Source organism: Mustelus asterias, chromosome 18, assembly GCF_964213995.1.
Source record: "Mustelus asterias chromosome 18, sMusAst1.hap1.1, whole genome shotgun sequence".
Taxonomy (NCBI): domain Eukaryota; kingdom Metazoa; phylum Chordata; class Chondrichthyes; order Carcharhiniformes; family Triakidae; genus Mustelus; species Mustelus asterias.
The window spans coordinates 19,955,661-19,970,860 of NC_135818.1; the positions used below are offsets into that span (position 1 = coordinate 19,955,661).

At 47.2% G+C, this 15,200-nt stretch overlaps 1 protein-coding gene across 1 annotated transcript in view; it reads left to right on the top strand.

The window, feature by feature from the left end:
• LOC144506983 (mitogen-activated protein kinase-binding protein 1-like) overlaps nucleotides 1-15,200 on the top strand; it is a 287,588-nt gene that overhangs the window by 262,971 nt on the left and 9,417 nt on the right. The window contains exons 24-28 of the mRNA XM_078233486.1: nucleotides 305-450; nucleotides 1,810-1,980; nucleotides 4,904-5,027; nucleotides 11,810-11,996; nucleotides 13,023-13,293. Coding sequence (XP_078089612.1) covers nucleotides 305-450; nucleotides 1,810-1,980; nucleotides 4,904-5,027; nucleotides 11,810-11,996; nucleotides 13,023-13,293 — 899 coding nt within the window. The remainder of the gene's footprint in view (nucleotides 1-304; nucleotides 451-1,809; nucleotides 1,981-4,903; nucleotides 5,028-11,809; nucleotides 11,997-13,022; nucleotides 13,294-15,200) is intronic.

The following is a 15,200-nucleotide window of genomic DNA, read 5'->3' on the forward strand; positions in this document are numbered from 1 at the left end:
GAGGCAAACTATCTAATCAGGCAATTGAAGTTGGCCTGCTTGAATATGAACTCCCTGATTAAGGGCGAAATGGATGGTCCAGTCAGGGAGCCCCATGCTCTGTATTTAAATAGGCGTGTCAGTTCCTCTGGCACTCCGGATGTGGACTGCATTCTGAGAGCACTCTGTATAGTGTTGTTGGATCTTGTAAATAAAGGAACTTTGGTTAAGGCACTTCCTCCTCCGAGGACTTATTACACTATTCCTTAACGATTATTCTTTAACTTGCACCCTAATGTTAACACTCTGCTTCCATGTGTGCCAGTGAGTACCCGGTGAAGGAGCTGCAGAAGGGAACGCAGGAGAAGGGTTACCGTAGCCACGGTCTCCTCGAGAAGCAGAGTCCCGACAGTGCCTGCTCTGTGGATTACTCCAGCAGTCACTTCTCCAGCCCTGAACATCCACATGAAGGTCAGAGTGCAACTTTCAATTCATTCCCACTCCTCCCTCTGCGGAGAAAAGTCTTGAAATTCTTGCGCAGGTTTTGTGCTTTTTAATCCTCTCTGATCAGTAGATGCTGCTATTGAAACATAGAATGTCCAGCACAGACACAGGCCATTCGGCCCGACTGATCCTCCCTACTGTAAAGGCTCCTCGCGTCCCTCGTCATCTCACCCTAACAGCATACCCTTCTATTCCTATCTCCCGCTGTGTGTCCATTTACTTTCCCTCCAAAGCATCCCTGTTAATTACTGATAGTGGAGGAACCTTGAACCTCCAGTTTTCACTTTCTGTTCCAGCACCAGATGTTTTAGCAGCTCCCTGTATACTGCCCGTGGACATTCTTAATTCAGGGAAGGCATGTACATGGGGATCAGTTTGCACTCGCACAGAAAAAAATCTCTACTGTGTTTTGACTTAAAACCAGATCCCAAAGAACTATGGTTCTAATCCACCTGCTCCCTCAGATGGATGAAGTTATCTGGACAGAGTTTTTCAGGTCTCTATATCCAAAGCCTGGACATTAAGTTGCGGGCGACATCGGTTCATTCATATGAAATTTCTCTAAGGGAAGTTGTTCCAGAGGAAACATGGCCTTGGGTCCTTTTGAAGGCAGCTCCAAGAAAAGGCCATGCGAATTGGGGCAACTTCTTCATGCAGAGGGTGGTGCGTTTATGGAATGAGCTGCCAGAGAAAGTTGGGGCAGATACAACATTTAAGAAGCATTTGGATAAGTACATGGGTGGGAAAGGATTAGAGAGATATGGGCCAAACGCAGGCAAATGGGACTAGCTGGGAGGGCACAATGGTCGGCATGGACTGGTTGGGCTGAAGGGCCTGTTTCCATGCTGCGTTGCTCTATGATTCTATGTCTCAGAGACTTTACTGCTCATCCAAGAAGTTTCCCTTTCTTAAAATGCCTTCTTTCATCGGATGTGGGCATCCCTGGCAAGGCCAGCATTTGATGCCCATCCCTAATTGCCCTTGTACTGAACCGCTTGCCACATCATTACAGGGGACCATTAAGAGTCAACCACATTGCTGTGGATCCGGACAATCCGGAGATTTCCTTCGCTAAAGGGGCATTAGTGAACTAGCTTTTTTGATTCCAGATTATTCATTACACCAGCAGCCGTGGTGGGGTTTGAACCCCTAACCCCAGAATATCAGACTGGGCCTCTGGATTACAAGTCCAATGACATTACCAGTACGCCATTGTCTCTCCCTCTTTGTGTGTCTCTTCGCTCGACCATATGGAAATAAGAATCAGTATCAACATTTGGATTCAAAATGTGACCGGAAGGTGATTACTGCCGATTAATGTTGCAGATTCCGAATGTACGGAACCATTGAGCGTGGACGGGATCTCCTCCGACATGGAGGAGGAAGAGGATGAGCTCAGCAGGAGTTTCCCACGGGAGACAGCAGTGCCAAGAACTCCGGATCAGGAGAAATTCCTGAAGCAACATTTTGGGACGCTGGCTGATGAGAGTATTGGAGGTAAGGTTGTCTCCACTGTGAGGAAATTTCAGATTCGCAATGGATCGTCACCTTAACCAGTGACCGCCGTGGAATTCTTTTTGAATGATTGTTTCATGGGATTGGGGGGCATTGCTGGCAACTCCATCCCTAATTGCCCTCCAACTGAGTGGCTTGCTCGGCCATTTCAGAGGGCGGTTAAGGGTCAGCCACATTGCTGTGGCTCTGGAGTCACATGTAGGCCGGGCCATGCAGACGTGATGGCAGATTTCCTTCCCTAAAAAAATGATTATTTCACAGTCTCTATTCCTGAGACTAGCATTTTAATTCCAGATTTTTTTCAAGAAGAAATTAGATATAGCTCTTGGGGAGGAAAGGCGGGATCAGGATATTGAATTTGATGATTGGCCATGATCAAAATGAATGGCAGAGCAGGCAGGATGGGCCGAATGGCCTCCTCCTGCTTCTAGATTATCTGTTTATTGAGTTTAATATTCTACCAGGTACTATGGTGGGATTTGAACCCGGGTCCCTGGGCATTAACCTGGGTTCCTGGATTACTAGTTCAGTGGACATTACCAATATACCCCACTACCTCTCTGCATGCCGAATTAGATAATGTGGACCTTAGAGGCTTTGCAAATCTTGGAGGTTTTATCCTCTTGGTGGAGGGAGGAATTTCCCAGCATTCCAATCTTTTTTTGGCTCTTGGAAATAGGGGCGGCACGGTGACACAGTGCTTAGCACTGCTGCCTCACAGCGCCAGGTTCCCGGGTTCAATTCCGGCCTCAGGTCACTGTCTGTGCGGAGTCTGCACATTCTCCCCGTGTCTGCGTGGGTTTCCTCCAGGTTTCTCAGGTTTCCTCCCACAGCCCAAAAATGTGCGGGTTAGGTTGATTGGCCATGCTAAATTAATCCTAGTGTCGGGGGATTAGCAGGGTAAATATGTGGGGTTACGGGAATAGGGCCTGGATGGGATTGTTGTCGGTCTAGTCTCAATGGGCCGAATGGCCTTCTTCTGCACTGTAGAGATTCTATGATTTTAAGGGATGTGGGCATCGCTGTCTAGACCAGCATTGTCGCTGTCTAGACCAGCATTCATTGCCCATCCCTTGTTGCCCTTAAGAAGGTGGTGGTGAGCTGCCTTCATGAATCCGCTGTGGTCTCTTAGAAATGTTCCCCCGTGGCCAGTGGTGCAGACGCACAAGATGGCCGCTGCTTATGAACTATGGTTGATGCTGTACGATTCGCAGCAGCTCTTTGGGCCCAGAATTGCTGTATGTTCTTCACAAAACGTGCCTGGATAGCTAATCATGCATAACCAAAGTGTTGCTCCTCCATATATTCTGAGTGCTACCAGCTCCATGCCATGTGAAGATGCATCTTCAAGTATTCACTTCCCAATCAATGTATTTATCAGCATTCTGCAATTTTTAAACATTTTGTGTAATTTGTACCCTCATGGTTGTATTTCTATTTCTTTCCTGTGGTCTTCCTCCTTCCTCCTCTGAAGGCAATAACTCTTTGGGGAGGATACAGCACCCCATTGCTCTCCAGTTCTTAACCTATGATTTGATGCAGTGAGGGTGAGAGGAAAGGGGAGTCCTGACTGAGAGAGTCCTGCCCACACTGAGCTATATGTATCTGAAAATCTGCACCCATTCCCTCTTGCCAGTAGAGGTCGCTGGATGGTGTATTAGGAACCCTAGCCAAATCTCAACTATCGTGCTGAGAAACTGCACCTTCCACAACCTTGTGCTGCTAAAAGCACTTCACAGTCAAATACATTTTGAGGCGTACTGATCCTTGAGATGTAGGAAACGCGGCAGCCAATTACTGCACAGCAAGAGCCCATAAACAGCAATAGATAATGACCACATAACGACTGATATTGATTGAGGGATAAATATTGGTCAGGGCGCCAGGAGGAAGACTGCCCAGGGATCTTTTAACACACACCTGAGAGGCGTCTGGGGTTTTCAGGTCTCATCTCACAGTACCTCGCCATGGTGCTCCCTCGGTGTGGCGCTCCCTCAACGCGGCGCTCCCTCGGTGCAAGAATACCTCGGCACGGCTCTCCCTCGGGATCCTGGGGGTTATGATTAACCAGAAACTGAACTGGTCTAGCCATATAAATAATGAGGCTAGCAGAACAAGTCAGTGGCTAGGAATCTTGTGGAAAGTAACTCACCTCCTGACTCTCAAAAACGCCCATCCACTATCTGCAAGGCACAAGTCAGGAGTGTGATGGAATCCTCTCCAATTGCCTGGGTGAGAGCAGTTCCAACAACACTCAAGAAGCTCAACACCATCAAAGACAAAGCAGCCCACTTGATTGCTACCCATTCCATATTCAATCCCTCCACCACTGGTGAAACAGTGGCAGCCACGTGTACCATCTACAAGATGCACTGCAGGAACTCACCAAGGCTCCTTAGGCAGCACCTTCCAAATCCACGACCACTACCATCTAGAAGGACAAGAGCAGTAGACACATGGGAACACCGCCACCTCCAAGTCACTCACCATCCTGACTTGGAAACATATCGCTGTTCCTTCACTGTCGCTGGGTCAAAATCCTGGAACTCCCTCCCTAACAGCACTGTGGGTGTACCTACACCTCAGGGACTGCAGCTTTTCAAGAAGGCAGCTCACCACCACCTTCTGAAGGGCAACTAGGGATGGGCAATAAATGCTGGCCTAGCCAGCGACACCCACATCCCGTAAAATGAATAAGGAAAAACACCACTGCTTCCCCCTAATGGAATAGGTCCCTGTGGGTAGCTGTCAGGATGCACAAGTGACTGCCTGGGAATGGTTTCCCCTTCAGGAAGAGACTCCACACATCATTAATTCACTGGGATTGGCATTCAACTCTGCTGAGTTGCACTGAGTGCCCTTGTTCTGCATTTTTAATAACTTGCAATATGAATTACACTGACAGTGAAATCTGACCATCGACTGGACAGCCTGAAGCTATTGTTTGCAAGAGAGACTGAGGAACTTCTAAACCCTCGGCTCAGCATTTCAGCAAGGTTCCTGTCCCGATCGCTGACATCAAATTTCAGGTCAGTAGGAGGACGTCACCATGTACTTCACGAATCGTATATAATTGGTTAGTGGAATCAAATACCGAAAGACAATGTTTGGTGATTGTTTAAGAAGGGAGCATGTTCCAACATGGAGTGAATACAACCGAAAATACGTTCATCACAAAAATATGTATTTCTAATTAGTGTTTGCCCCACCAAGAGAAATAGTGGAAAAGGTCCAACAGCATCTGCACAGAGAGAGGGGGAAACAGGAGTTAAACATTACCTCTTTTGCTCTCGCCACAGATGCTGCCTGACCTGCTGATGGGCCGAATGGCTTCCTTCTGCGTTGTAGCTTCTATGATTTCCAGCATTTTCCATTTTATTTCAGATTCCTAGTATCTGCGATATTTTGCCGGTGGTTCATAGAATCATAGAATCTTTACAGTGAAGAAGGAGGTCATTCGGCCCAGTGCCAGCCAGGCCCCAATCCCATAATCCCACGTATTTACCCTGCTAATCACCATGACTTTAAAGGGGCAATTTAGCAAGGCCGGTGCACCTAATCCACATATCTTTGGACTGTGGGAGGAAACCCACGCAGACACGGGGAGAACGTGCAAACTCCACATACAGTCAGTCACCCAAGCTGGGAATTGAACCCGGGTTCCTGGCGCTGTGAGGCGGCAGTGCTAACCACCGCGCCACCCCACGGTTGAATAACTGAAAAGGACTTAAATAAACTATAATGAACCACTGCTAATTATATTGGTGTACAGGCACCAGTTTCTTAGTAAAGTTGAAAAAGAAAATGCTCAAAAACCTTTGGAATGTGCTGAAAAGAACTAGTTGAATTTTCAAATCTTCCGCATCCAGGTACGCATACGGAAATCTCCCAGTGATCATTAATTTGAGCTGGAGGATTGATCTGTCTTATGGCTGGGGTCAGCTTTGAGCACCATGTTCCTTAAACCAGCAGTAAAAGACTGCAGGAACTCAATCTGAGCCAAATTCACACTTAAAATTCTCAGATTCTTTTGTGCCAGTTTGGTGGGTTTTTGGGCGAATTGCATTGAAAAAAACCCAGTGCAGGGCCAAGTGGAAACTCCAGGTTACTTCCTACCCGGAGTAACAGTGAGATTGGATTCTGATACAAGGCTTTCAAGAGTGCGAGGTGGACGAGAGCCAGCTGAAGGAATTGGAAGTTATGGAGTGAGTGGGTGTGGAATACAGATGACTGTTTCCAGAGGGAGGAAGAGTTCAGGGAGATGTGGAAGTGGGCGGAGTTAGCCACACCAAACACTCGGAGGTAATGTGGCCATGGCAGGTAGCTCAACTGGAGGGGGTAGCCTCGCATGTGCTTGGCGGGGCTGAGGTGTGTTAATGTTGCAATCCTGTCACAATGAAGTGCATGTTCCAGTGGTAAGTGAGGGCAGCTGTTACTATTGGGAATAGTTTAGGACATTATTCTTCAATATATATATATATATGAAAACTGGTTTCCACCTGTGTGGAAGTGGGGGGAAGTAAAAGGGAGTTTGTGGGTGCAATTATCCCCCTCCCCCCACTGCCATTGGCAGGAGTTGTGGCAGGCGAGGGGCAGAGGATAAATATTTGATAATAAATACAAAGATATAGCATTTATCACATATCTGTTTCTTTAAAAATGGACACTTGAAAATAAGTATTTGATGGACATTTGTGTCGAAGTAATAAACGGAAACAGTGGAGAAAGTCATCTACTGTGATGAGTGCTTGTAAATACATTGGATAAAAAAAGTAGACTGAATTTGGATACCTTTGAACTTGTTTAATGTTTGAAATGATACTTGAAACTTGTACATCTGATGTACTAAGTGTAATTTTTATAAGATGTAAATTTTAAACTTACACCTTGTACATTTACACTGAGCACATCAGGGATCAGGATATTGAATTTGATGATCAGCCATAATCAGGCTTGAAGGGCCGAATGGCCTACCCTTGCTCCTATTTTCTATCTTTCGAATCCCGCGGGAATTGAAAACTCGGTTTCCCAACGGTGGGAATTGACAGCGGGAACTTGCGGCCCATAGCTGTCCATGGCGGGTTGCCATTGTTGGAATGCAAATGAACGCCGACTGGGATTTCCCCCCAACTTCCAATCATTTCCCCCCGCTTCCCCCACTCATGCCAGTGTGAATTTACGCCATCCCAGAGCACATCCGGACCAACTTGGAGTGTATGTGCCGTGGACGCCTCCAGCAACTTTGGACCCTGGCAGATTATGCGCAGCGATGGGTGGGTGAAGCATCTATCACGTGGATCCTGGAGCTGTCGCTGTCTGGGCACCTTTTAAATATGGTGGCCCGGATATGAAGCTGGGTGTGTGCCATCCTGCCTGCCCTATTGTGGAAAACGTCACATGTCCGAGGAGCCTTTGAGGACTCTGGGTCTGTACTCAATGGAGTTTAGAAGGATGAGGGGAGATCTCATTGAAACTTACAGAATATTGAAAAGCTTGGATAGAGTGGACATGGGGAAGATGTTTCCACAAGTAGAAAAGACTAGGATCTGAGGGCACAGCCTCAGAGTAAAGGGACAACCCTTTAGAATCTGGGCAGCATGGTGGCACAGTGGTGAGCACTGCTGCCTCACAGTGACACGGACACGTGTTCAATTCTGTCCTCGGGTCACTGTCTGTGCAGAGTTTGCATGTTCTCCCTATGCCTGCGTGGCTTTCCTCTGGGTGTTCCGGTTTCCTCCCACAGTCCAAAGATGTGCGGGTTACGTTGATTGGCCATGCTAAATTGCCCCTTAGTGTCAGGAGGACTAAAAGGGTAAATATGTGGGGTTACGGGGATAGGATGGGATTGTTGTCAGTGCAGGCCGAATGGCCTCCTTCTGTACTATAGGGATTCTATGATTCTAACTGAGGTGAGGAGGAATTTCATCAGCCAGAGGGTGGTGAATCTCTGGAATTCATTGCCACAGAGGGCTGTGGAGGCCAGGTCATTGAGTATATTTAAAATAGAGATAGATAAGTTCTTGATTGGTAAGGGGATCAAAGGTTAGGGGGAAAAGGTGAGAGAATGGTGTTGTGAAACTTATCACCTATGATCAATTGTTGGAGCAGAGCAGATTTGATGGGCCGAATGGCCTAATTCTGCTCCTATATCTTATGGTCAGGAACCCCCCAGAGCTGCATAATTAACAAACTTGGCATTGTGCAATTTGGGGCGATTTCCTGGTGGGCTACATGGCAGGAAAGAGTCACACTTCCCGCTCCCCCGTCATGGGACTTAGGCCCAGAGCAGTAAAGTCGGGCCTGTACCTGTGGTCTCTGGGTTTTGTGACTAAACCTATGGCTCCAGATTCCTCCTTTACTCAGTGAATGAGCACTGTATTAGAGGAAAATGTTTGGAGAATGGGAGCAAAGGGATTTACAGAAGTGACAGGAAAATCGGGCAAAAGTAGGAGCTTTTTGTGGACTAGTCCTTCAATACCTCACTCAGAAATCTCCTCTTTGTCAATTTGACAGAGCAAATCAATTCTCAGAGCTTTCAGTTGGTGCTTCTCAATGACTATAACATGTTGGCTCAGTGATCTTCAGATGTGTATTGTTACTGTTATTAATGATCTTTCATGAACCATCTGTCTGAATGGTCTCCTGACACTGATATCGCCAAGGGGACATCAGTCAAGCACAGTTAATATGAAGCTAAAAAGCTGTAAAGCGTTTAATAAAATCGAATTTGTTTTGCAATTAGTGCATCCAAGAGAGCAAAGACGTTTTGTTCTTACTTCACTTCAGAATGCAGTTTTCGATAGCTTTTGTTGAGTCTTGTACATTACTGACAAAGTTAAAGAGCTCCCTGCAAGCGTGAGGGTCAGGCCCCATGGCCGAAATTGTACCACCACCCCCCCCCCCCCCCTCCCCTCTCACCGCCCCCCACGAAATCGGAGCGAGTGAAGGGTGGACAATGGAAATGTCCGTTGACCTCGGGTGGAATTTTACGATTTCGGGACGAGGGAGGTTGTAAAGCCCCTTGGGTCTGAAGTCATCTCAGAAAGTAGGCAGCAAGAGTTATTAATCCCTCCTGACTGACAGTCCAACACACTACTGTTGAGTTAGAGAAACCTCTGAGAGCCTAACACTATCACAGAGCAACAAGCCTCTAACTGAATTACAGAGCAGCAGAACTTTAACTGAGAATCTAATATTCTCCTGTAGAGCAACAAGTCCCTAAATGAGAGATCAGAACACCACTGTAGGGCTACAAAACTCTTTGAATGTGTTGCCCAGTGCTTGCTGCTGGAACTTCAGTACTTGTTGAGTGTGGGTTGACTATTCATCTGCCATGATGTCCTCTGACTAGAAGCCGACTACATTCCTGTTAAAACGATTTGCACCTCGGAGTTGGCCTCCCGGGCGTTTTGAAGATGGTCCAACGCCCTGCAATTGGAATCCAGCATGTCACCTTTAGAAGGAGTATAGCTCTGAATGGGGATCCCATACTCTTGCCACTGAATGGTTACATGTCGCAAAGTCACTCTTCTGGTACCTTCCAAACTTTCTATGCGGGAGTCCAACATTGTTACTAAATCTGTTGAGGGTTACTTCAGCCAATGGGTAAAACCAGGCGTTAAAAAGTTATGAATAAGATTTGCCTGTTGGAGTGTTCATATTTAGCACATGACTCTGGTCCAAATGACTGCTTACTGTGACTTGAACTTGCCTGGAGGGTGCGAAACTGAAACCTGCAGGTTACACACTCAAGGGCTGATCAGGCACAGTTTTTGCGCGCCGCTTTGTGTGGGCTCTTCCTATCCACCTCCACTGAAGGTGTGGAGTGATCTGGAGGGCACACAGTGGCACGGTGGCCCCGGGATGGAAGGAGATGGGACACGCTTTCCCAGACACAGCACTGGATGTCCTGGTGGAGGGGGTCCAGGGAAGGAGCGATGTCCCGAACCTATGGGTGCGAAAGGAGCCGCCTCGCCCACCCTGTCCCTCTCTCCTGATGTGGAGATGCCGGCGTTGGACTGGGGTAAACACAGTAAGAAGTTTAACAACACCAGATTAAAGTCCAACAGGTTTATTTGGTAGCAAAAGCCACACAAGCTTTCGAGGCTCTAAGCCCCTTCTTCAGGTGAGTGGGAATTCTGTTCACAAACAGAACTTATAAAGACACAGACTCAATTTACATGAATAATGGTTGGAATGCGAATACTTACAACTAATCCAGTCTTTAAGAAACAAAACAATGGGAGTGGAGAGAGCATCAAGACAGGCTAAAAAGATGTGTATTGTCTCCAGACAAGACAGCCAGTGAAACTCTGCAGGTCCACGCAACTGTGGGAGTTACAAATAGTGTGACATAAACCCAATATCCCGGTTGAGGCCGTCCTTGTGTGTGCGGAACTTGGCTATCAGTTTCTGCTCAGCGACTCTGCGCTGTCGTGTGTCGCGAAGGCCGCCTTGGAGAACGCTTACCCGAATATCAGAGGCCGAATGCCCGTGACCGCTGAAGTGCTCCCCAACAGGAAGAGAACAGTCTTGCCTGGTGATTGTCGAGCGGTGTTCATTCATCCGTTGTCGCAGCGTCTGCTCTCTCCTGAAACAGCTGCTGCTGCTTTGCCAGGACTCCTCCCGCCAATCCCAATCCTCCTGCAGGCCGGAGTATCGCCCAGCACCACAGCCAGGACCAAACACCCCCTTTCTCCTGTCGACTCCTATAAGGCGAAGGAGCACAGCGCTTAATCTTCTGAGCTGGAAGTGTCAGAGGTTTTCCGGAATGGAAGTCTTGGCAGGGTCTTGCAGAAGATTTTCCAACGTGCTTTAGAATCCTCTTCACAGATCCGGGAACGGTAATCACAAAACCTTCAGTATCCCGTTAAGTAGCTCCTGCAATCAAAATCAACACCGAGTTTACTGCAAAACAGTGAGACACTGGCCGGAATGTTATCATCCTGCCTGCCATGGGAATCAGAGTGGGTGAGGGGCGGAACTTGGGAAGACCCATTGACCTCGGGTAGGATTTTGCGGTTTTGGGATGAGCGGGGTTATAAAATCCCGCCCGCTCTTTGATGAAGGCGTCATTTGACAAACTGCCCGCTGAAATTCCACGTATCTTGAGCACTAGCGGGGAGTTTGAGTGACACCCTGCTGTTCAAAATGTCTCTAGCAGCTGATCCTAATCCTGGCTTCAACTCCTTTACCCAGCTGACATCCTGTGCTAAACCAACATTTCCGTCAATCGTAAGATTAGATCTGATTCGATTCATTATTGTCACGTGTATTGGGACACACTGAAAAGTATTGTTTCTTACGTGTTATACAGACAAAGCTTACTATTCATAAAGTACATAGGGGAGCAGGAAAGGAGGGGGTGCAGAATATAGTGTTACAGTTAAAGCTAGGGTGTAGAGAAAGATCAACTTCATATATAATAGGTCCATTCAAAAGTTTGATGGCAGCAGGGAAGAAGCTGTTTTTGAGTCGATTGGTTTGTGACCTCAGACCTTTGTGTCTTTTTCAAAATAGAAGGTGAAAGAGTGTATGACCAGGGTGCGTGGGGTCCTTAATTATACTGGCTGCCTTTTCCAAGGCAGCGGGAAGTGTAGATGGATCCCAGCCTGACCCCTTGTTAATTCCTTGGTGCCCGAAGTATTTGGCAAAAATCACCCCCATAATGTCATCCAAGTAGAAGATTGGCTGGTGAACTGTTCATTTAATTTGCAAAAAATGGTGGAAAGTGATCGACCCTCTCGTTTTGGCCTGATGTCCACAGCTTCCTGTTTGGTGCCCATGTTGCTGACATTTCCTATGTTTTCAGGAACTCACCAGACCTCAGCTCCAAGTTCCTCCAGCATGGTGAGTCAGGAGTCACCCAAGGCACACTCGCTGGCCCTAACCAAGAGCAACAAGGAGAGGAGGCCGTCAAAGAGAGAGACAAACAAGAATCACTGAAGGGAGAAGACTCAGTCAGATACAGAAATGACGATCAGAAACAAGCAGATGATGTAAGTACTGCGTGACATTTTGGATTTTTCCAAAATTTCTTTGCTTATATATATTAGTTTCCATAGGTACACCAATTCTACAGCACAGTTAATGGTGAATGTGCAGAGGAACTTTATTAGAGTGATACCAGGCTTATCCAAAGGATGTGCAGGTTAGGTGGATTGGCCATGGTACATTGACCCTTAGTGTCCAAAGGATGTGCAGGTTAGGTGGATTGGCCATGGTACATTGACCCTTAGTGTCCAAAGGATGTGCAGGTTAGGTGGATTAGCCATGGTACATTGACCCTTAGTGTCCAAAGGATGTGCAGGTTAGGTGGATTGGCCATGGTACATTGACCCTTATTGTCCAAAGGATGTGCAGGTTAGGTGGATTGGCCATGGTACATTGACCCTTAGTGTCCAAAGGATGTGCAGGTTAGGTGGATTGGCCATGGTACATTGACCCTTAGTGTCCAAAGGATGTGCAGGTTAGGTGGATTGGCCATGCTAAATTGCCCCTTATTCCCTCCCGATCGGCATTGTTGGTCAACCCACAGCATATGGACTGCAGCGATTGATTCAAGAAGGCAGCTCACCACCACCTTCTCAAGAGTAACTAGGGATGGGCAATAAACGCTGGCCAGCCAGTGATGCCAATGTCCCATGAATGAATAAGAAAAGGTGTGAATCCAGAGGCAATATTGGCTGTGAGCCATATCTGTGGGAACGTTGATGGTGAGATACTTCAGTATGGTTGTTGACAATTAATCACTCATTTGGAAATATTATCAGTCAGTAATTCCGAGCAACACATTGATTCTGAGTCTCTCCTATGAGACCTTGCTGTGAAGTCTCTCCTCTGAGACCTTGCTGTCGAGTCTCTCCTATTGCAGCTTGACGGTGATCTTAAGGTAGGTTCAAATAATGGGATCAGAGCAGTGTGTCAAACATTGGCTTCTACACAAAAGCAGATCCAAGTAGCGTGCTCATAGATTAGTAAATAACCGAAGGATTTACTTTTTCTTATCTTGTTTTTTTCTGCAGCTCACAGGGGAATTATCTTTGGTGTCGGATTCTGCCCCAGGCAGAGCTCCAGTGAAAACCGTATGCAGAATGGAGCCTGGTGCTGTTCCAGATAAGTCAGGATCTCTCCGAGCCACGTACACCCAGAGGAAACGCAACCCAGCCCTAGAAACACGGAAAGTGTTCATCGGATCCACCAAGGGACAGTCAGCCTCAGCACATCCGAGTCCAGCTGTGTCACCAGGTCCAGCCATGAGAAAGTCCCAATCTGTTCATGACCTGATCCATGAAGGTAATGAGAAAGGAGACAGTCGCATATACTTACACCAAGGAGGGCGGCACGGTAGCACAGTGGTTAGCACTGCTGCTTCACAGCTCCAGGGACCCGGGTTCGATTCCCGGCTTGGGTCACTGTCTGTGTGGAGTTTGCACATTCACCTCGTGTCTGCGTGGGTTTCCTCCGGGTGCTCCAGTTTCCTCCCACACTCCAAAGATGTGCGGGTTAGGTTGATTGGCCATGCTAAAAATTGCCCCTTAGTGCCCTGAGATGCGTAGGTTAGAGGGATTAGTGGGGAAATATCTAGGGATATGAAGTAGGGCCTGGGTGGGGTTGTGGTCGGTGCAGACTCGATGGGCCGAATGGCCTCTTTCTGCACTGTAGGGATTCTATAAGTTGATTAAAGATAAAGAAAGAGCTTGCATTTATGTAGTGTCGAGGATGACCTCAGGACATCCAAGTTCTTGATTTGATGCCCCTCAAAATAAGAGCTTCTGCAAAACAAACCATCCCATATAAATGCTAGCTTTATGGAGAAATATAGAGTGGTAAATAATATGTGCAGGAGAAAAGACTCTTTAACATTTTCCTTTCTCAATGCGGTAGCTAGAGAAAAGGGAATCTGGTCACATAAAACTGAAGATACAGTTTGATGTTGTAATGGGATGACTCAGGGCTGGAATCTTGATGTTTGTTGATAGTTCAACTAGCAGACATTTAGTCAACCTTTCAGGTGGGCTATCATCCAGGTCTTTTGGCAGCTCGCAGTCACTGAGTCACTTTAAGAGCACACATGAGGAATTTTGGGATGGTCTATATTTCATTAAACTAAAAGGGTGGAACCAGAGCAGCTGCAGAATGTTGTTGGACAAAAAGAGCAAAGGATCTCTCGATGTTGAGGATCCCGTACTGAGGAGGATCTCTTGATGTTGAGGATCCCGTACTGAGGAGGTTCTCTCGATATTGAGGGTCCCGTACTGAGGAGGATCTCTCGATGTTGAGGATCCCGTACTGAGGAGGATCTCTCGATGTTGAGGATCCCGTACTGAGGAGGTTCTCTCGATATTGAGGATCCGTTACTGATGAGGATCTCTCGATATTGAGGATCCCGTACTGAGGAGGATCTCTCGATATTGGGAGTCCCGTACTGAGGAGGATCTCTCGATATTGGGAGTCCCGTACTGAGGAGGATCTCTCGATGTTGAGGATCCCGTACTGATGAGGATCTCTCGATATTGAGGATCCCGTACTGATGAGAATCTCTCGATATTGAGGATCCCGTACTGATGAGAATCTCTCGATATTGAGGATCCCGTACTGATGAGAATCTCTCGATGTTGAGGATCCCGTACTGATGAGGATCTCTCGATATTGAGGATCCCGTACTAATGAGAATCTCTCGATATTGAGGATCCCGTACTGATGAGGTTCTCTCGATATTGAGGATCCTGTACTGATGAGAATCTCTCGATGTTGAGGATCCCGTACTGAGGAGGATCTCTCGATATTGAGGATCCCGTACTGATGAGGATCTCTCGATATTGAGGATCCCGTACTGAAGAGGATTTCTCGATATTGAGGATCCCGTACTGAGGAGGATCTCTCGATATTGAGAGTCCCGTACTGAGGAGGATCTCTCGATATTGGGAGTCCCGTACTGAGGAGGATCTCTCGATATTGAGGATCCCGTACTGAGAAGGATCTCTCGATATTGAGGATCCCGTACTGAAGAGGATTTCTCGATATTGAGGATCCCGTACTGATGAGGATCTCTCGTTATTGAGGATCCCGTAGAGGAGGATCTCTTGATATTGAGGATCCCGCACTGAGGAGGATCTCTCGTTATTGATAATGAGGGTCTTTTTTTGAGTGATAAGGAGCCCGTGGTTCTTCTGTAACATAACATGAGCTAAGATGAGACC